Source organism: Mobula birostris, chromosome 8, assembly GCF_030028105.1.
Source record: "Mobula birostris isolate sMobBir1 chromosome 8, sMobBir1.hap1, whole genome shotgun sequence".
In the NCBI taxonomy this organism is placed as follows: Eukaryota; Metazoa; Chordata; class Chondrichthyes; order Myliobatiformes; family Myliobatidae; genus Mobula; species Mobula birostris.
This window is the reverse complement of record NC_092377.1, coordinates 20,654,588-20,675,694: the sequence shown is the minus strand read 5'-3', so window position 1 is coordinate 20,675,694 and position 21,107 is coordinate 20,654,588. Positions and strand designations below refer to the sequence as shown.

Sequence of the window (21,107 nt, the reverse complement as noted above, 5' to 3'; positions counted from 1 at the left end):
TCTAGATCAAACTATTACACCCTCCAAATGGATGAGAAATTCAGTCATACTGTGATCACTCTTTCCAGGGAGATCCCTAGTGGCAAGATTCTTAAATGTACCTGTCTCTTGCTCAGATTCAGATCGCAGATGGCATTTTACTTTGTAGGTTCAGTAGCATGCTGTTCAAAGTAAAATTATTTTCAGAGTATATCTATGTCACCATATTCAACCCTGAAATTCTTTTTCTTGTGGGCATACTCAATACATCCAATAACCATAATAGAATCAATGAAAAGCCACACCAACAGGGCTGACAACTGGTGTGCAAAAGACAACAAACTGTGCAAATACAAAAAGAAAGAAAAAGGAAATAATAATAATAATAATAAATAAGCAATAAGTATTGAGAACCTGAGATGAAGAGAATTTCGGGAAAGGTATCACAGATGCCTTTTATGACATCTTTAAGACTGCTTCAACAACCTTGATTTCAACTATGCGCGAGTTAATGTTGCCATGACAACTGGCATTCTATTCTCACGCGTATCAGATATTTTTTCATTTATTGCCCATGCCATTGTAATATTATTATTTGGTGTTCATAACAACTCCCAACAGTTGTTTTACACTTTTTCACTTTCCCATTGCTAGTCTCTACCCAGATGGATTGAACATTCTGCACCTTAAATCCTTTATCCTTTCACCCTAATGTCATCCGTCATGAAGAGTGCTACCCCACCTCTCTTACCTTCTTAGCTACCCCTACAAAATTACCTGATACTCTTAGATATTTAATTCCCAGTCATCTCCACCCTGCAACTACGTTGAGGTCCAAAACGTCGACTGGACTCTTTTTTTAGGTGTTGCCTGGCCTGCTGAGTTCCTCCAGCATTTTGAGAATATTCACAATACCCTCTGCTGTTTACATCAATCTTCCAATGTTCTTGTGGCTCACTGGGCAAAGCTACTGTGAACCAGAGCACCTTCTGAGTAATAGTCCCCTTTCTAATCTATTTAATGTATTGCTCCATCTGCTATTTATCATACAGGTTGATGGGAATTTTGTGCTCTACATTTTAAACACATTAGTGCTGTTTCAGTTGTTTGATCATGACGCTTACTGCTCATAATCGATGGCAACTCGTGTTCTTTGAACATGACAGCCTAGACATAGAGATATGCAGGGAGAAGGAAATGCAAAACCTTGGTTAGATCGTACTTAGAACAATACACATTGAATCCTTCCTCCTTTGGTCAAATTCAGCTGTTTATGAATGGGCAACATATTAAATTAAAAAAAACTGTGAATACTTACAGTTCAGGAAGAAAGGAGCATTGGCAAAACTTCAAATTAATGATTAGTGTAAAATTAGAAATATGCAGGCTATAAGATGCAAGGAAAGAGTTGGGGAGGAGAATATGGAACAAAATTTCAAAGTAAATTTATTATCAAAGTACATGTATGTTGATGGCTGGTGGTGTAGTGTCATCCACACCGGACTTTGGTGCGAGTGGTCCTGAGTTCAAATCTGACTGGCTCCTTGCACGCTTTCCATCCGTGCTGAGTTGAGTGTCGAGCTAGCAACTCGGCCTCGTAAAAAAAAAACAATGCTAAAGAAACAGCAAGGTTGGCATCCAAAGCACCACAAGGCCACAAACTGTGCAAGTACAAAAAGAAGGAATAATAATAATAAATAAATAAGCAATAAGTATCGAGACTATGAGATGAAGAGTCCTTGAAAGTGAGTCCATAGGTTGAAGGAAGATTTAAATAATGGAGCAAGTGAAGATGAGTGAAGTTATCCCCTTTGGTTCAAGAGCCTGATGGCTGAGGGGTTCAAAGGGGAATTGCTGAGCATGGAGGTGAGGGAGAGATGAAACGAATGAAGTGTTGATGGTGTGGGGTGGAGGTAGTGATAATAGGACAGGTAAAGCAGCAATGATCTAGGAGAGATGTAATTATAAACACAGGAAATAGTTGAACTCCTAAAGGTTGCCATGTGCCCTGTTGAAATACTGCAACATGATTTTTTCCAGCACATTTTGTTTTCATGGGGAATGTTGGAGGATGTAACGCCATCACATTATATGGTGGCGACAGCAAAAGTCCTATTAAACTCCACACTGAAGGATTGCCCATATTAACCTGGCCATCTACTGCACAACGAACAAATCCTGCCTGCTCTCAATGGGAGAAAGGAATCTTTTGGCCAATGCTGTTTATTTAAAACTACACATTTTTGGCTAAAATTGCAGACAGTGTAACCAAATTAACCATGGTGGATTCAGTTTTTGGCTTTGGGAACCGTGCAAAAACAGTGGTTGCCCAAGGAGTATTTTCTCTGGATGTTCTAATATGAGACAGCAATAAAAAGTTTGGAGTCTATCAGAGAGTTTTATAGACAATGTCAGCTCAACAGCCTTCTAAACTTATTTGTTGCAGACATTGACGAATGCCAAGAAAATGCAGATGCTTGCCAGGGAGGCGAGTGTACAAACACCAAAGGCTCCTTTACTTGCACTTGTCACAGTGGCTTCCAGCTAGTGGATACTGTACAATGCCAAGGTAAAGTGTCAATGCCAGCAGCCAGAAAATGCCAGGTAACTTCTATAGGCAGCCTGTAATTGTTTACCTTATTTCAGGCCCTCACCCTTGCCATTTGTAATCCCTGTCAGTCGTCATGGAGAGGACTTGTATTCCTGTAGTGCCTTTTGCTCTCTTGAACTGCTCAAATATGCAGTCAATGAAATTCTTTTGAAGTGTGGTCATTGTTCTCAGGTAGGAAATGTTGTGCATAACAAGACCTTGTTAGAAGGCAACCTGACAATGTTGTGATGATGGTTGACCGATAAGATACTGCCAGGGCACTTACGATGGCTCATCAGTCATCAGCTGTTCTTTGAAATAATGCACCTGGGTCTATTTGCGTCTGCTGAGAAAGCAGATGGAATCTCAGTTTTCCTGTGGCTGAGTGCTGAGTAATGGCCTGGAAACACTTTTGAGCAAGGCAAGCTCATGGTGCCTGCAGACTTGCTCCCAAGATTTTTGTTGTCACTTGTACAAAGAGAGATTCCTGTGATTGTTTCTTTCCTCTGCACCAGATGTGGATGAATGCTTGGACCCGGAACGCTGTAAAAATGGGAAATGCCTGAACACAGAGGGTTCCTTCTACTGTATTTGTGAGCAGGGCTTCACAGCAACGGCGAATGGACACGGATGTGAAGGTGAGGACCTGCCATGCATATATTTTGAACACCAAGTACAGAAATATCGATTTTTTTTTATCTGAACGTGTTGGATTGGCTTCCAGTTCATGGATAATGTACAGTGTTAACATGAAGTGTTAATGCCAGAAGCCAAAAAACTTAAATGTACTTGGATACCTTATCACATGCTCTCATCCCACACCATATTTAATTCCTGACGTTGGCCCTGCAGAGGGCTTGCGTTCCCATAGACACTTCAACATCCACGAGCGGACAAAATGTGCAGCCAATGAAACTCTTTTGAAGAGTGGTTATTTTTCTCAGCCAGGAAATGTGTGCACGACAAGATCCTGTAAAGCAGCAACATGACAATGACCAGGGAGTCAGGAAACACTGAAACATGCTGAGATAATAGGACAGGCTACCAGGAAAATAGTCAAAAATTTGAGCTCAGAAAATGGAGAGAGGTGTAGAGTAATCGTGTGCTACCGCACAGAAACAGGCCACACAGCACACCTTTTCTGTGCCAAATTTTTACTTTGCTTAGTTCCATCGACCTGCTCCGGTCTATAGCCCTCCATCCCCTCCCATCTATGTACCTATCCAAATTTCCCTCAAATGTTGAAATCGAACCTGCATCCATCACTTCTGCAGGACAGCTCGTTCCACCCACTGAGTGAAGAAGTTCCCCCTCATGTTCCCCTTAACCCATGACCTCAAGCTCTTTCACCTGTCACCTTTCACCCCTAACCCATGACCTCAAGCTCTAGTCTCACCCAACCTCAGTGGGGGAAAAAGCTTGTTTGCGTTTACCCTATCTATACCCCCCGTGATTTTGTATCAAATCTCCCCTCGTTCCCCTGCGCTCCATGGACTAAAGTCCGAATCTATTCAACCTTTCCCTCATAAGTCAGGTCCTTAACGTCCAACAACATCCTAGTAAATTCATGGTCAGGATGATCAAGAGATCGGAAGTGGAGGAACAGACAGGGGGTTTATAGGACTGGAAAAGATTACTCAGCTAAAGAATGCCAAGGCCATGAAAGGATTTGAAAGTATTTAAGATAAAGATATTGCTGAGTGATAGTGTACGGTTGCACACAGACAGGATCACCTCAGGGTAGCCTCAGTGGAATCTTGCTACAGAGCGTTTCCTGTCTCGATTTGTTTATAAATGCCTACAGGAGTGAGGTGATCAGGCTGTCAGATATTCTCAAAGTCAATGCACCGAATTTGGTCAAACCAGACCAAACTAAGACAAAGCCAAACTCCCACCTGCCTGGAAATAAGAAATGGAAGTGTTTGAGTCATTCAGTAGGTGTGGAGAGAGAAGCTGTGAGCCCCACCACAAAACTCGTCCGATTTGTTCTGTTATGTTACCCCTGTGCGGAAGGCACCACAAGTGAAACATTTGAGTGTACGTAGTGCTGAATGAAATGGTGCTCTCAATAAAGCTTTCAAGGTTACACTTATTTTCGTTGGTTATTAATTACAGAGAAAAGTAGATTAGCTTTTGTTATTCATTTAACAAAAAAAATACTATACCCCAGCAATTTTATTAGCATCTAATATTTTCCCATCTTACTTTTGGAAACATACTATAGTGCACTCCATACTATAGCAACTTGCTGCAGGGAGCTCTTTTCCCTTGTAATACCCGATGACCTTGTGCTGGTCAATAGTTCTTTATGCCACAACCAATGGAGACAAGTTTTATCTGGGTTACCCATCTAAATCTAGCAAGATTTTATATATTTTTATTAGATCTTCTCTGAGCTTTATTCCCCCCTCGATTCTGCGGCCTATTGAGACTCTGCTCGCAAAGTCTCCAGCAATTTTGGCATCTGCTAATTTCTCTGCTTCCCTTCTCCATGGAATTACTGGTAGCTGATTGTCCACCTGTCTCCCTCCCTTGAGTTCCATCTCCCCCTCTCCCACCTGGAATACTTGCAAATATATATGCATACGCATACAAAACTCCTTCATTGTGCAGTTGAGACGATGAGGATGGGATTAATGCAGATCGTTGCCCGGTAGTCGACAGGGGTGTGGTGGGCTGCAAGGTCTGGTTCTGTGCTGCATGACTGAAGAAATTGCTCTCCGCAGATGGTTCCTGGGCATCAGCAGCCGTGTGGAGCTCTTGTTGGACAAATAGTCAGCCGGCACTGATTGTAAATGTCCCGTCTATGACAGCGTCCACTTGTGTTTGGCAACACAGGGCTTTGAACAGCTAAAGGACTGTACATGATTCAAGAGAATTTAAAGAAAAGTGATTCTTAGAAAAGAACCTAATTGTCAGAACAAGACAGACTGGAGACTGCAGATGGTAGAACTGGAAGGAAAAGCAAACTGCTGGAATAACTCAGCAGATCAAGCAAGATTTGTTTTTGGGGGGGGGGGAATGAAATTGTCGACAATTTATTTACCCCCAAAGATGTTCCTCAGTCTGCAGAGATTTTCCAGTAGTTTGTTTATTTTTTGTTCTAGTTGTAAGGGAAGATTAGAAAGAGGTAGGAAAAAGCAGGGGAAGGCGTTCTCTTCCAAGTCTTCGATAGCCTGCAATGTGAATGTGTTATTTCACTGACTATAGTTCGGCAATTTTTTCAAACACAGGTGCAAGCTTGGCGCAGAATTCCACTTTGCTCAGGGCTCCAGGAGCCGTTTTCTTTGCCAGCAGCCTTGCTGATCAAAACAGATGTCAGTTTCTTTTGACCCAGGATATCAATGCGTCTTGTCAGTGAGTTGACCCATCATTCCAGATTTCTTAAGGCAACAATTGTAGCAGGTCCCCGTTCTGGTGGTATCAGAATCTGTGCAGTAGTCCAAGAGTTGCCTTGTCTAGACAAGGGAAAATATTCAGTGTTGAATGATCCCCTACGGGGTGCTGGTGAACACCATTTGACCTAACAGGAGGACTCAGCCCAACACTTAGCAAACATTGGCATGCTGATCATACACCAGGGGATCTAATATGTTTTATTTCTAATTGCATTTTTCTTTTGCAAACATTCCAGACCCCCTTTTTTTAAACTTCAAATGTTAATTAGACCCAGCAGATGAAATTTTCCAGTCTGGTGAATTAAAGGGCCTCAACCTGCCTTGTTACATTTTCTGAAGCCTCGCAGCAAAGGTGTTCATGACACATTTGTTGATATGGTTTATTTGCTTCTGTTAGACAAGCTCTTATTTCTTGTCTGTGCGCCTGTGTGGGGCTTAAAAACTAGCTTGGATGCAGTAGAATGAACTGTAAACAATTGTGTTTGCTTGTTTTATTTAAAAAAAGAGGAAATAAAGCTTTTAGTTAATCCTGAACACACAGTATCACCAGGTTGATTCCAGAGATGAAGGGGTTAGACTATGAAGAGAGATTGAGTTGCCTGGGACTGTACTTGCTGGAATTCAGAAGCATGAGAGGAGATCTTATAGAAACATATAAAATTATGAAAGTGATAGATGAGATGCAGGAAGGAGATTTATTTCTACTGGTAGGTGAGACTAGATCTAGGGGACATAGCCTCAAGATTCGGGGAAGTAGATTTAGGACAGAGATAAGGAGGAACTGCTTTTTCTAGAGAGTGGTGAATCTGTGGAATTCTCTGCCCAATGAAGCAGTGGAGGCTACATCAGTAAATATATTTTAAGACAAGATTGGATAGATTTTTGCATAGTAGGGGAATTAAGAGTTATGGGGAAAAGGTAGGAAGGTGGAGATGAGTCCATGGTCAGATCAGCCATGATCTTATTGAATGGTGGAGCTGGCTCGATGGGCCAGGTGGCCGACTCCTGCTCCTATTTCTTACGTTCTTATGAAGGCTTTTGTACCTGGTACACGAGTGACTTACCATAGGACAGAACAGTAGTAATGCTGTTGTGAGGGCAATTACACTAACTCAGTCTTGTGATTTTTACTGAAAATGAAAAATATATAGGGCACAGCAGAAGAAGTCATGGTTGTATATCATGAGGGCTTGGCTTCATATGGCAGCAGAATATTTATAGATGGTCCAGAATGTTGGAACTAGTCGGGTGGCAGAGAGAAGAATAGCTTTCAGGTTGGAGACTTGCCATCATGGCTTTTCAAGGGATTTATAAACCTTAAATTGGTAGTTTATAATTAAAAATCATTGTGGAATTATGTCCCAGTGATTCGGTGCTGGTTTCCAATGGAGTAATCCATTCAGTCTTGTTTCACTACAGCACTTTATGTTAGTCTCCTGTTACTGTCTCTAACGCTAGTGCTAGTTTGATCTACCACTCAGGCTGATAATTTACATATTCATGTTAATTTTCTTACACACTTGTTTGAGTTTTTTGAGGAGTTGATGAAGATGATTGATGAGAGCAGAGCAGTAGATGTTGTATCCATGGACTTTAATAAAGATTTTGACAAAGTCTCTCATTATGAACTGATCCAAAAGATTAAGGTACATGGGATTGATTGATGGAGACCTATTGAGCCACAGAGTAAGCACAGAAACTTTGGCCCAATGGTCCATGCTGACCACATCATCCTTGCTGCTCGCCCCAATTGCCTGCATTAGGCCCATAACCTTCCAAACCTTTCCTCTCCATCTACCTTCTCAAATGTCTCTTAGAAGTTGCAATTGTACCAGCCTCGACCACTTCCTCTGGGAGCTCATTATGTGAAGAAGTTTCTTCTCAAGTGTCTTTCAAATCTTTCCCCTCTTCTGTCTGTGTCCTCCAGCTGTCCACTCCCCAACCCTAGAGAAAGGACCGTTACCATCCAGCTTTATCCATACCCCTTCATGATTTCATAAACTTCTGTGAGGTCATACCTCATTCTCCTGCACTCCAGGAAATAAAGGCCCAGCGTGGCCAACCTCTCCCTATAACTGAAGTCCTCAAGTCCAGGCAGCATCCTCGTAAATATCTTCTGCACACTCTCCAGCTTCACAGCGTCATTCCTACAGCAACGTGAACAAAGCTGTACACAATGATCCAAGTGGGGCCTCACCAGCAACTTGTATAGCTGCAACATAATGTCCATAAACTCGATGTCCTGGCTAATGAAGGCCAGCTTGTTAAACGCCTTCTTCATCACCCTGTCTACTGGCACAGTTGCTTTCAGTAACAGTACTCTCACGTGCCTGTTTGGCAATACTCACCAGTGCCCTGCCATTCTCTGTATGACCCACCCTGACTTGAAAGTCTAAAATACTTCACCTCATACTTACCTAAATAGAAATCTATTTGCTATTCCTGAGTCATCTCCCCAAATAGACCATAGCTATAAGATATAGCAGCAGAATTAGGCCATTTGGCCCATCGAGTCTTCTTCACCATTTCATCTTGGCTGATCCAATTTTCCCCTTAGCCCCAAGCTCCTGCCTTCCCCCTGCATCCCTTCATATCCTGACTAATCAAGAATCTATCGACCTCTGCCTTAAATATACATAAATACTTGGCCTCCACTGTTGCCTGTGGCAAGGAATTCCACAGATTCACTACTCTTTGGCTAGAGAAATTCCTCCTCATCTCCGTTCTAAAAGGATGCCCCTCTATTTTGAGGCTGTCCCCTCTGGTCTTAGACTCTCCCACCATGGGAAACGTCCTCTCCACATCCATTCTATCAAGGCCTTTCTCCATTTGATAGGTCTTAATTAGGTTGAATAGGTGTCAATTAATGATCAAAATCTCTTTTTGAAATTTGTTATAACCTGCTTCACTATCAACAAGATCTTCTAATTTAGTATCATCAGCAAACTTGCTAATCATACCATGTATATTGATATCTAAATCATTAGCATACATAATGAATAACAAAGGTTCCAACAGTGATCCATGGGGCACCCTACTGGTTACAGTCAAGGAATCACCTTCAACGATCACCCTCTACTTTCTATCACTGAACAAATTCTGAATCCACCTTGCTAAGTAGTTCTATGTGACCTAATTTTTCACATCAGCCTGCTATGTGGGACCTTGTCAAAGCTTTTACTAAATTCCATATAGACAACATTCACTGTCCTTACTTCATTGATCCTCTTAGTTACCTCTTCAAAAAAAAACTCCAAAAGCTTTGTCAGACATGACATCCCATGCAAAAAACCATGTTGACTATGTTGATTATGTTCAGGCCTTGCCAATCCAAATGATGATAGATCTTGTCCCTCCAGTAATTTCCAGTAATTCTCAGTAATGCTGGGGCTGGGACGATTGACTTCCAACAACCACAACTGTCTTCCATTGCCGCAGGTGTGGCTCCAACCATATAGTTTCCCCCCTTTAGTACCAATTATTTTAGTTTTAATGAAGCTCCTTGATGACACACTTGACCAGATGCTCTTTCAGTGTCAAGGGCTGCTTTTCTCACCTCACCTCTAGACTTCAGGTCTTTGCTCCACACTCGTGCCAAGACTGTGGTGAGCGTTGGAGCTGAATAATCCTCTGTCGTTCAACTCTTCAGTTCCTTTGCTGATGATCAAGATCAGGGGTTCCCAACCTGGCATCCATGGAATCCTTGGTTATTGATAGGGAAGCATGGCATTAAAAGGTTGAGAACCCCTGATTTGGATTAATCGGATTGATTTAACCTGCTTTTTGTAACCAAAAAACACAACTAAACAATTTTCCATTTTCTTTGGTAATTTCCATTATTGTGAGAGCTTGGTTAGAGACATAGCTAGTTCTGGAGAACAAGTATTCCGTATGATAGCTGAGATACTTCCTGGTCTCATTGTCCTTTATGTATCCAGTGCACTCGGCTGTTTCTTGGTCTCCTGTAGAATGAATCTAGAGCCTATTGGTTGTAGGTCAGCTTTTACGATTGTAATCATTTCAGGAGGAATCCAAGATAGATCTGGATAGATTTGATTCATTTGATACTTCTGGATATACATGAGTTTGTACTTATCTTTAGACTCACACATCGGATGGTGATGTTCTTGGCATCCACTGCGCCAGTTATTTGAATTGTCCGCACCTTTCACGACCATATTGGCAGAAGTACAGAACTTTGATCTGGCCCGTTGGCTGTGAGATAACTATGTATATTGCATTGTGCTTTGTTTGTATTTGATGCCTTCTTTAAGCAACACCAAGTTGGCTTCCATTTTTCCGTATGCCCTGTACGGTTGCCATTGGCCTACAGTCCAAATTGATGCTAAGCTCTGGGCTGTCAGATCTGTTCTGAGTCCATTTAGGATAATTCTTGTGCCACTCAACGGTGTTGGCAGGAAAGATGGTCACTCCTACCAACACTGTCACGCATAAATGCATCAGCAATAGGTAGAAGTCAGATAATGTCATCCCTTACGTGCTGAGAATGACCCAGACCAGCAGTTGTGTCTTTCACTTGGAAACTGTCAGGACACTTTTGCTGTTGGAGGTACTCCAGAGAACATTCTGCACCCAGTTACTTTCAATAACCAGTGCTCAGCTTAGAGGAGTATGGATTGTTGATTGAAGAGTATGGGCAATAAACTGGGGGAATTTTTTTGGCCACACTTAATCCGAAGCCATGAGATGTCAAGTGGTTTAGAGTCAACACTGAAGACTCCAAAGACTATTCTTCCCACACGCCTCCCCCTTAGCTTTTGTACCACACCTATATATAAATAGTACTCTGCGTGATTAATTGGGCTGGGAGTGACGTGGACATTTTGAATTTAGTGCCTTGGTTAATAGCGTCATGTTTAAAAAAAAAATCAACATAGTGGAATTGTTGCAACTGCTTTGTTTACTTGACCGGTTTATAGCCAGTCACATGCAGATCAGGTCAGGTGAGAATGGCTGAAGAATATTTAGTGAACCAAAAACGTTTGTAACGAGAATTATTGCTGAGACAATAGATAATGGATCCAGGTTATTAAACTAGACCTGTGAATTACTAGTTCATTCAAATAATCACTGTACCACCACTAGACCTATGCAAACTTCTTGTTTTACAAATAAAACAGAAATGTGAACTAAAAGTTTAAAACCACACTGAGAAAATGTAAATACTTTGCTGTAGGCATTAGTTCATCAAGTTTTATAGAAATAGTTTCGATGAGAGTGTGCCCACAAAATCATTCAAAGTCTTCTCCAACCAGAAGCCCTGGATGAACCAAAAGATCCGAAATCTGCTCAAGGCCAGCTCAGTGCTGTTTGGGTCTGGCAACCAAGTAAAATATAAGAAGCCCAGGTACGACCTCTGGAAAGCTATCTCACACGTGAAGTGGCAATTCCGAATCCGAACCAAGCTGGAGTCACTGAAGGATGCTTGACTGCTGTGGCAGGTCTTGAATGCTGTCACCTCCCACAAAGTGAAGCCAAGTGACATAGGTGACAACAAGGCTTCACTCCCAGATGAGCTCAATGCCCTTTCTGTTGGCTTTGGTCATCAGAACATGGAAGCACCTTCACAAACCCCACGGCTCCTGTGATTTCAGTCTTTGAGGCTGACGTGAGAGAATCCTTCAGGAGGGGGAGCCCATGGAAATCATCCAGCCCAGGCCGGGTACCTGACTGAGTACTGAAGTCCTGTGATGATTAACTGGTTAGAGTGTTCACTGACATTTTTAACCTCTTGCTTTGATAGTATGAACCACCAACCGATTTCAATTATACTGGTGGCAACCTGCCTCAACGACTATCATTCAGTAGCACTTACATCCACTGTGATGAAGTACATTAAGAGGTTGGTGATAAAACATATCAACTCCTACCTGAGGAGCAACTTCGATATGCTCCAATCATCACAACAAGTCAATGACAGATGCCTTTTCATTGTCTCTTCTGGGAAGATGCATACATTAGGATGCTCTTCAAAATGCAAACTATGCCAGATGGAAAATAAGTCCAGAGCCAATAGACTGATCCTGGACTTATTTTCCATCTGGCATAGTTTGCATTTTTGTTGTTTGATTGTTTGTGGTTTTTGTATTGCTATATTTATGCTCTATTCTTGGTTGGTGCGGCTGTAACGAAACCCAATTTCCCTCGGGATCAATAAAGTATACCTACCTATCTATCTATCTACAACTTGGCATTCAATACTATCAACCCTCAAAACTAATCAATAGGCTCCAAGATCTAGGACTCAGTACCTCCTTGTGCAACTGGATCCTCAATTTCCTCACTTGCAGACCCCAGTCAGTTCGGATGGGCAGCAACATCTACACCACAATCACCAACGGAACAGGTGCACCACAAGACTGTGTGCTTAGCTCCCTGCTCTACTCACTTTATACTTATGATTGTGAGGCTAAGCACAGCTCTAATGCCATATTTAAGTTTGACGACACCACTGTCATTGGCCGAATCAAAGGTGGTGACAAATCAGCATATAGGACAGAGTTTGAAAATTTGGCTGAGAGGCGCCACAACAACAATTTCTTACTCAAAGCCAGCAAGACAAAGGAGTTGATTATTAACTTCAGGAGGAGGAAACTGGAGGTCCATGAGCAACTACTCATTGGGGGATCAGAGGTAGAGAGGGGCAGCAACTTTAACTTCCTCGGTGTTATCACCTCAGAGGGTCTCTCCTGGGCCGTGTGTGTAAGGACCAATACAAAGAAGGTACAGCAGCACCTCTACTTCCTTAGAGGTTTGTGAAGATTTGGCATGACATCTAAAACTTTGACAAACTTTTATGGATGTGCAGTGGAGAGTATACAGACTGGTTGCATCATGGCCTGGTATGGGAGCACCAATGCCCTTGAATGGAAAAGACTAGGAAAAAGAAGTAGATACAGCCAGTTCCATCACCAGTAAAGCCCTCCCCACCATTGCACACATATACTAAGGAGCACTGTCACAAGAAAGCAGCATCCATTATCAAGGACCCCCATCGTCCAGCTCACTGTTGAAGCGAGCCTCAGGATCCACCTTACAAAGTTCAGGAACAATCGTTATCCCTCAACCATCAGGCTCTGGAACCAGTGGAGATAATGTCACTCATCCCAACACTGAAGTTTTCCCACAACCTGTGGACTTACTTTCAAAGACTCTTCATCTGATGTTCTAAACATTTTTGCTTATTTATTATTATATATTTTTGTTTCTTTATATTTACTGTGAATGCCCATAAGAAAAAGAATCTCAGGATTGTATATGGTGACATATACTGTATATACTCTGATAACAAATTTCCTATGAACTTTGAATTTTCCATCAGTAAATATTCCCTTCATTGGCAGAATGACAGAAGAGAGGGAAAAATAAAATGTAATCAAATACAACTAATTCCATTCACATTGCATGGTGTGTTCACATCTGGAGCTTGAAAGTTGTCCCCATCTTCACCGTACTCCCAGACTCTGGATTCAGATCTTATCCACCTCCTTCACTGAGTTCCTGCTTAAGATGGTGCTGGTGAAGCACAGTGACGACTTGCTTGGCAGCAAACAAAACTACTAGCTACTTTATTAATCACGCATTTTCTGGTAAGCAATCACTGCAAAACAATAGCCTGTAACTTTTGGAGCTGAGCTTTTGAACTGCCAGTAAGACCTGGCAGTTTTGTGTGAACTGAAGCCTCAAAGATGCAGGAGGGTTACGTTGTGATGTGTACATCCTGAATGGAGGTGGCGGGGCCCAGGCCCGAGAACAGGGAATGAGCCAATGTTTGGCTCTTGGAGTGGAAAAAGCAGCAGAACCAAGGTGCGTCAGAGTCCAGGCAAGGTCCGGGCCCAAGACTAAGGAACAAGCTGATGTTTGACCAATTTAAGGGAGTGGCTTTACTCTTTGGAGAGAAGGAGGATGAGAGGAGACATGATAGAGGTGTACAAGATATTAAGAGGAATAGATAGAGTGGATAGCCAGTGTCTCTTCCCCAGGGCACCACTGCTCAATACAAGAGGACATGGCTTTAAGGTAAGGGGTGGGAAGTTCAAGGGGGATATTAGAGGAAGGTTTTTTACTCAGAGAGTGGTTGGTGCATGGAATGCACTGCCTGAGTCAGTAGTGGAGGCAGATACATTGGTGAAGTTTAAGAGACTACTAGACAGGTATATGGAGGAATTTAAGGTCCGGGGTTATATGGGAGGCAGGGTTTGAGGGTTGGCACAACATTGTGGGCTGAAGGGCCTGTAATGTGCTGTACTGTTCTATGTTCTTAAGCACTGTGACAGATTGGAAATTTTGGGTACAAGCTGAATTGAGGTGGAGGTTCTAGGCCCGAGAGTGTATTGAAGCAGCAGGGCCCAGGTCTAAGAATGAGTAATGAGCTGATGTTTGGCATTTAAGTGCTGGGTCAAATTGAAAATGTCAGGGTATTGGGGCTGGAGGTGAGGGCTGGCCCAGTGTTCAGCTCGCTGCTCGGTGAGGTTTACTTGTCTTTGCACTGAACTGAGCCTGTGGCCTGCAACTAATGCGATCCTGGATTGGCTGTGACTGGCTTTGTGGTTGTGGACTCACTTCATGAATTTCAGTTCTGAACACTATTTGCTTAATTTTGTTTGCATGATTTGTATTTTTTTCCTGCATGTTGGGTGTTTGATGGTCTTCTTTTGCTTCAATGGGTTCTATTGGGTTTCTTTGTTTTGTGGCTGCCTGTAAAGAGATGAATCTCTAGGTTGTTTATCATATGCATACGTTAATAATAAATCTACTTTGAACTTTGACATCCCAATGTGACTTGAGATCCTATCTCTTCTTCATTTTCTAATTTAACATCTCACTGAACACTACCCTGCTGACCATTGTTCCACAAGCAATCTGGGTGTACCTTTACAACCAGTCTTACTCTACCTCCAAGCTGTTACCAGCTGGCTGGTGGCGCAGTCACATCAGCGCCGGACTCCGGAGCGAAGGTTCCCGAGTTCGAATCCAGTTGGGCTGCTCCTGGGCACGCTTTCCATCCGTGCTGGGTTGAGTGTCGAGCTCGCAACTGGACCTCGTTAAAAAAAAACTGCGCTGTGAGGAGGATGTGGGGGACCACTCACAGAATCTTTCCTCCAAGACAACGACTTGGAAAAAGTGGTCGCTGAGGCTCTGGCAGAGTATGGCACACAGAAAAAAAGTCTTTTGGAAACAATTTGGAAACAAAAGATAACAATGCTAGAATTGTGAGATTCAAACTCAAGATGCCGGAAGGCTAAAGTAAAAGCAGAATTCAGAAAATGGTCAGCTGTAGAGGAAGAAAAAGGTTTATTTTTAGGTCAATAATTTTCATCATAACTAAGAGAAGTTAAAATCAAGCATGTTCTGACATGCAGAGGGTGAAGATCTGTTACAGACCTGCTCTCCATTTACATTTCTTTTTCACGTACATTCCTTAAAAAGCAGCTGGTTTTTAGAGCAGCTCATCGTTGTGCCCACTTAGAGTACCTGCTATTCTTGTTTGGGTTTTGCGCAATGAACCAGAATTGATTAGAAAGCTTTAAGGTAAAAGAACCCTGAGGGGAAGTGATCATGATATGATTGAATTCTCTCTGAAGCTTGCAAAGGAGAAGCTAAAGTCAGATGTATCTGTATTACAGTGGAGTAAAAGGGCATGAGAGAAGGGCTGGTCAAAATTGATTGGAAAAGAACACTGGCAGGGATGATTGCAGAGCAGCAATGGCTGGAATTTCTGGAAGCAATTCAGAAGGCACAGGATATACAGCATACAACCCAAAGAGCAAGAAGTATTCTAAAGGCAAGGTGACACAACCGTGACTAACAAGGGAAGTCAAAGCCAACATAAAAGCCAAAGAAAGGGCATATCATAGAGCAAATATTAGTGAGAAGTTAGAGGATTGGGAAGCTTTTAAAAACCAACAGAAAGTAACTAAAAAAGTGATTAAGAAGGGAAAGATAGTATATGAAAGTAAGCTGGCCATTAATATTAAAGAGGATGCCAAAAACTCCAAGATGAGCTAAATCTATTTTACACTTGGTTCAATGTCGGCAACACCGAGTCACTGAGGAGAGCTGCTGAAGCCAGCTGCACCTAAGTCATCTCTGAGGCTGAATTTTTCAGGTGTTTCCAATGAGTGGACATTTGCAAGGTTGCGGGACTGGATGGCATCCCAGGACAAGTACTCTGGATGTGAGTGGCACAACTGACAGGAATGTTTACAGACATTTTTAATCTCTCCTTCTTCCAGTGTAGACTGCCCACCTGCTTCAAAACGTCCACCATTGTTCCCGTACCTGAAAAGACCAAGGTAACATGTCTGAGTGACTGGCTTCCTGTTGCACTCACTTCAATAATAAGCAAATGCTTTGAGAGGCTGGTCAAGGACTACATCTGCAGCATGCTACCACCCAAACTGGACCCACTACAATTTGCCTACCGACACAACTGATCGCCAGATGATGCAATAGTCACTGCTCTACACACCGTCCTTACAGATCTGGAGAAGAAGGATGCTTTTGTGAGAATGCTCTTCTTGGACTACAGTTCAGCATTCAACACCATAATTCCTTCCAGGCTCGACAAGAAGCTCAGAGACCTCAGCTTTCACCCTGTCTTGTGCAGCTGGATCCTGGACTTCCTGTCAGATCACCATCAGGTGGTAAGAGTGGGCTTCCTCACGTCTGCCCCTCAGGACTGTGTCCTTTGTCCCCTCCTTTACTCTCTGTATATCCATGACTGTGTCACCACCCATGCTCCAATCTGCTAATTAAATTCGCTGACGATACTACGTTGATTGGCCTTATCTCAAATAATAACGAGGTAGCTTACAGAGAAGAAGTCATCAGTCGTGACAAGAAAACAATCTCTCCCTCAATTTCACAAAAACAAAGGAGCTGGTCGTGGACTGCAGGAGGACTGGAGACAGACTAACCCCTATTGACATCAATGGATCTGGGTTTGAGAGGGTGAACAGCTTTAAGTTCCTTGGTATACACATTACTGAGGATCTCATATGGTCTGTACATGCCAGCTGTGTGGTGAAAAAAGCACAACAGTGCCTTTTTCACATCAGACGGTTAAAGAAGTTTGGTACGAGTCCCCAAATCCTAAGGACTTACTACAAGGGCATGATTGAGAGCATCCTGACTGGCTGCATCACTGCCTGGTATGGGAACTGTACTTCCCTCAATCGCAGGATTCTGCAGAGAGTGGTGCAGACAGCCCAGTGCATCTGTAGATGTGAACTTCCCACTATTCAGAATATTTATAGAGACAGGTGTGTAAAAAGGATCATTGGAGACCCGAGTCACCCCAACCATAAATTGTTCCAGCTGCTACCATCGAGGAAATGGTGCCGCAGCATAAAAGCCAGGGCCAACAGGCTCTGTGAGAGCTTCCTCCACCAGGCCGTCAGACTGATTAATTAGCACTGATACAATTGTATTTCTGTGCTATATTGACTATCCTGTTGTACATACTATTTATTACAAATTACTATAAATCACACATTGCACATTTAGACGGAGACATAGCATAAAGATTTTTACTCCTGATGTATGTGAAGGATGTAAGAAATAAAGTCAATTTAATTCTTCAGATACATAAAATGCAAAAGAGAGATGAGAGTGGATGTCAGACTGCTGGAAAAAGATGCTGGAGAGGTAGTAATGGGGACAAGAAAATTGCAGATAAACTGAATAAGACTTCACAGTGGAAGACCCTAGCAGTATGGTGGAAATTCCAGCACGTCCAGGGTAAGAAATGTGTGAAGTTGCCATTACTGGAGCGAAGGTTCTTTGGAAACTGAAAGTTCTGAAGGTAGATAAGTCATTCAGACCAGATGATGTATACCCCAGGGTTCTGAAAGAGATGGCTGGAGAGATTGTGGAGACATTAGTAATGATCTTCCAAGAAACACTAGATTCTGGAATAGTTCCAGAAGACTGGAAAATTGGAAATGTCACTTTACTCTTAAAGAAGGGAGACAGGAAGAAGAAAAGAAATTATAGGTCAGTTAGACTGACCTCACTGGTTGGAAAGATGTTGGAGTCGACTGATAAGGTTGTGGTTTCAGGGTTAAGCTGATTTATACTTGTGCGTACTAGCTTGTGCTGTAGCCTACGCAAGTGGGGTACGCCGTTGTGAGCATTTATACATCTGAGTTGGTGTGTCTGCGTCGCTCTGCAATTTGCACACGTCACGCATGCACACACACCTGCCCGTGCAAGGCTTCATGTTCATGGTAGTCTTTCTCAGGATAAACAAGTTTAAAGCGAGCGTCTTTTTGTAAAAGCGAAATGTGTCCTCCATAATTTCGGAGGTCTATAAAGCTTTATGGAAAGCATTGCAGCCAGAGTTCCTTCCCTGCCCTTCAGTCGCCCAGTGAGAAGCTATTGCAGCGTTAGGAGGAAATGCAATGCTACCAAGCAGACCAATCACAGTTGTTGCTGTTTGCGTTGCTGCGACGCGTGTCACGTTTTGGGAGAGGTGCACGTCAGGCTACGGCATAGGGATCCGCATAGGCACTGCGTAGAGTTCGCAGCTGCGCTGTACCTATGGCGGCGATTTGACACGCACGTATAAATCAGCCTTTACTTGGAGACGCGTAATGAAATAGACCAAAGTCAGCATGGTTTCCTTGATGGAAAATCTTGCCTGACAAATTTGTTGGAAGTCTTTGAAGAAATAACAAGCAGAGTAGACAAAGGAGAATCGGTTTATATTGTGTATTTGGATTTTCAGAAAGCATTTGACAAGGTGCCACACATGAGACTGCTTAACAAGTTAAGAGCCCATGGTATTACAGGAAAAATACTTACACGGATAGTGCAGTGGATGATTGGAAGGAAGCAAAGAGTGGGAATAAAAGGAGCCTTTTCTGGTTGGCTGACTGTGACTAGTGGTGTTCCACAAAGGCTTGTGTTGGGACCACTTCTTTCTATGTTATATGTCAGTGACTTGGATGATGGAATTGATGGCTTTGTTGCAAAGTTTGTGGAAGATACAAAGATAGGTGGAGGGGCAGTTAGTTTTGAGGAAGTAGAGAGGCTACAGAAGGACAGACATATGAAGATCATGGGCAAAGAAATGGCAGATGGTATATGGTGTCAGGAAGTGTATAGTCATGCATTTTAGTAGAAAAAAATGAAAGTAGACTATTTTCTAAATGGAGAGAAAATTCAAAAAATCTGGGGTGCAAAGTGGTTATGCAGGGTTCTCTAAAGGTTAATTTGCAGGTTAAGTCAGAGGTGAGGAAAGCAATTGTGATATTTGCATTCATTCCAAGAGACTTAGAACATAAAAACTGGAGGACACAGCCTCAGAATAGAAGGGTGTCCAGTTAGAATGGTGATGAGACAGAATTTCTTTAGTCAGAGAGTGGTGAATCCGTGGAATTTGTTGCTACTGGTGGCTGGAAAGGCCAAGTCTTAATGTATATTTAAGGCAGGGGTTGATAGTTTAATGATTGGTCAGGAGGTGAAGGATATGTGGAGAAGGAAGAAGATTGGGGCTAAGAGGAAAAATGGTTCAGCCATAATGAAATGGCAGAGCAGACGATGGGCCAAATGGCCTATTTCTGTTCCTATATCTTATGGTCTTATTCCTGTCTTTCTGACTTGTTTATCAACTCTGAAATTAACCTTGAGTCATTGTGTTTCAGTATATTTTTCCGGATGCATTTTAGAATGTTTTTTTCCCAATCAAATCTAAGTATTTTGCGGAGTATGAAGGTTTTTTTTAAACTTTGTCCGTTTATATAAATGTGATTTAGTGAAATCATTGGACAAAGTCAGCATGGATTTGTGAGAGGAAAATCATGTCTGACGAATCTCAGAATTTTTTGAGCATGTAACTAGTACAGTGGATCAGGGAGAACCAGTGGATGTGGTATATTTGGATTTTCAAAAGGCTTTTGACAAGGTCCCACACAGGAGATTAGTGTGCAAACTTAAAGCACACGGTATTGGGGGTAAGGTATTGATGTGGATAGAGAATTGGTTGGCAGACAGGAAGCAAAGAGTGGGAATAAACGGGACCTTTTCAGAATGGCAGGCAGTGACTAGTGGGGTACCGCAAAGCTCAGTGCTGGGACCCCAGTTGTTTACAATATATATTAATGACTTAGACAAGGGAATTAAATGCAGCATCTCCAAGTTTGCGGATGATACGAAGCTGGGCGGCAGTGTTAGCTGTGAGGAGGATGCTAAGAGGATGCAGGGTGACTTGGATAGGTTAGGTGAGTGGGCAAATTCATGGCAGATGCAATTTAATGTGGATAAATGTGAAGTTATCCACTTTGGTGGCAAGAGCAGGAAAACAGATTATTATCTGAATGGTGGCCGATTAGGAAAAGGGGAGGTGCAACGAGACCTGGGTGTCATTGTACACCAGTCATTGAAAGTGGGCATGTAGGTACAGCAGGCGGTGAAAAAGGCGAATGGTATGCTGAGATTCATAGCAAGAGGATTCGAGTACAGGAGCAGGAAGGTATTACTGCAGTTGTACAAGGCCTTGGTGAGACCACACCTGGAGTATTGTGTGTAGTTTTGGTCCCCTAATCTGAGGAAAGACATTCTTGCCATAGAGGGGGTACAAAGAAGGTTCACCAGATTGATTCCTGGGATGGCAGGACTTTCATATGATGAAAGACTGGATCGGCTAGGCTTATACTCTCTGGAATTTAGAAGATTGAGGGGGGATCTGATTGAAACGTATAAAATTCTAAAGGGATTGGACAGGCTAGATGCAGGAAGATTGTTCCCGATGTTGGGGGAATCCAGAATGAGGGGTCACAGTTTGAGGATAAGGGGGAAGCCTTTTAGCACCGAGATGAGGAAAAACTTTTTCACACAGAGAGTGGTGAAGCTGTGGAATTCTCTGCCACAGTTAACAGTTGAGGCCAGTTCATTGGCTATATTTAAGAGGGAGTTAGATATGGGCCTTGTGGCTAAAGGGATCAGGGGGTATGGAGAGAAGGCAAGTACAGGGTTCTGAGTTGGATGATCAGCCATGATCGTACTGAATGGCGATGCAGGCTCGAAGGGCCGAATGGCCTACTCCTGCACCTATTTTCTATGTTTCTATGTTTCTAAACTGCTGCAGTTTTAGACAAAAACACCATTGTATGGCA

The 21,107-nt window shown here is 42.7% G+C and overlaps 1 protein-coding gene across 6 annotated transcripts in view; it reads left to right on the top strand.

Annotated features, from left to right (window-relative positions):
- The window catches only part of ltbp1 (latent transforming growth factor beta binding protein 1), a 452,733-nt gene that overhangs the window by 312,723 nt on the left and 118,903 nt on the right, over positions 1-21,107 (top strand). For 4 of the 6 annotated variants that reach the window (XM_072264871.1, XM_072264876.1, XM_072264872.1 and 1 more), the window contains 2 exons: positions 2,426-2,548; positions 3,085-3,207. In XM_072264871.1, the coding sequence (XP_072120972.1) occupies positions 2,426-2,548; positions 3,085-3,207 (246 nt within the window). The remainder of the gene's footprint in view (positions 1-2,425; positions 2,549-3,084; positions 3,208-21,107) is intronic. The other 2 variants (XM_072264877.1, XM_072264873.1) reach the window with 1 other exon arrangement.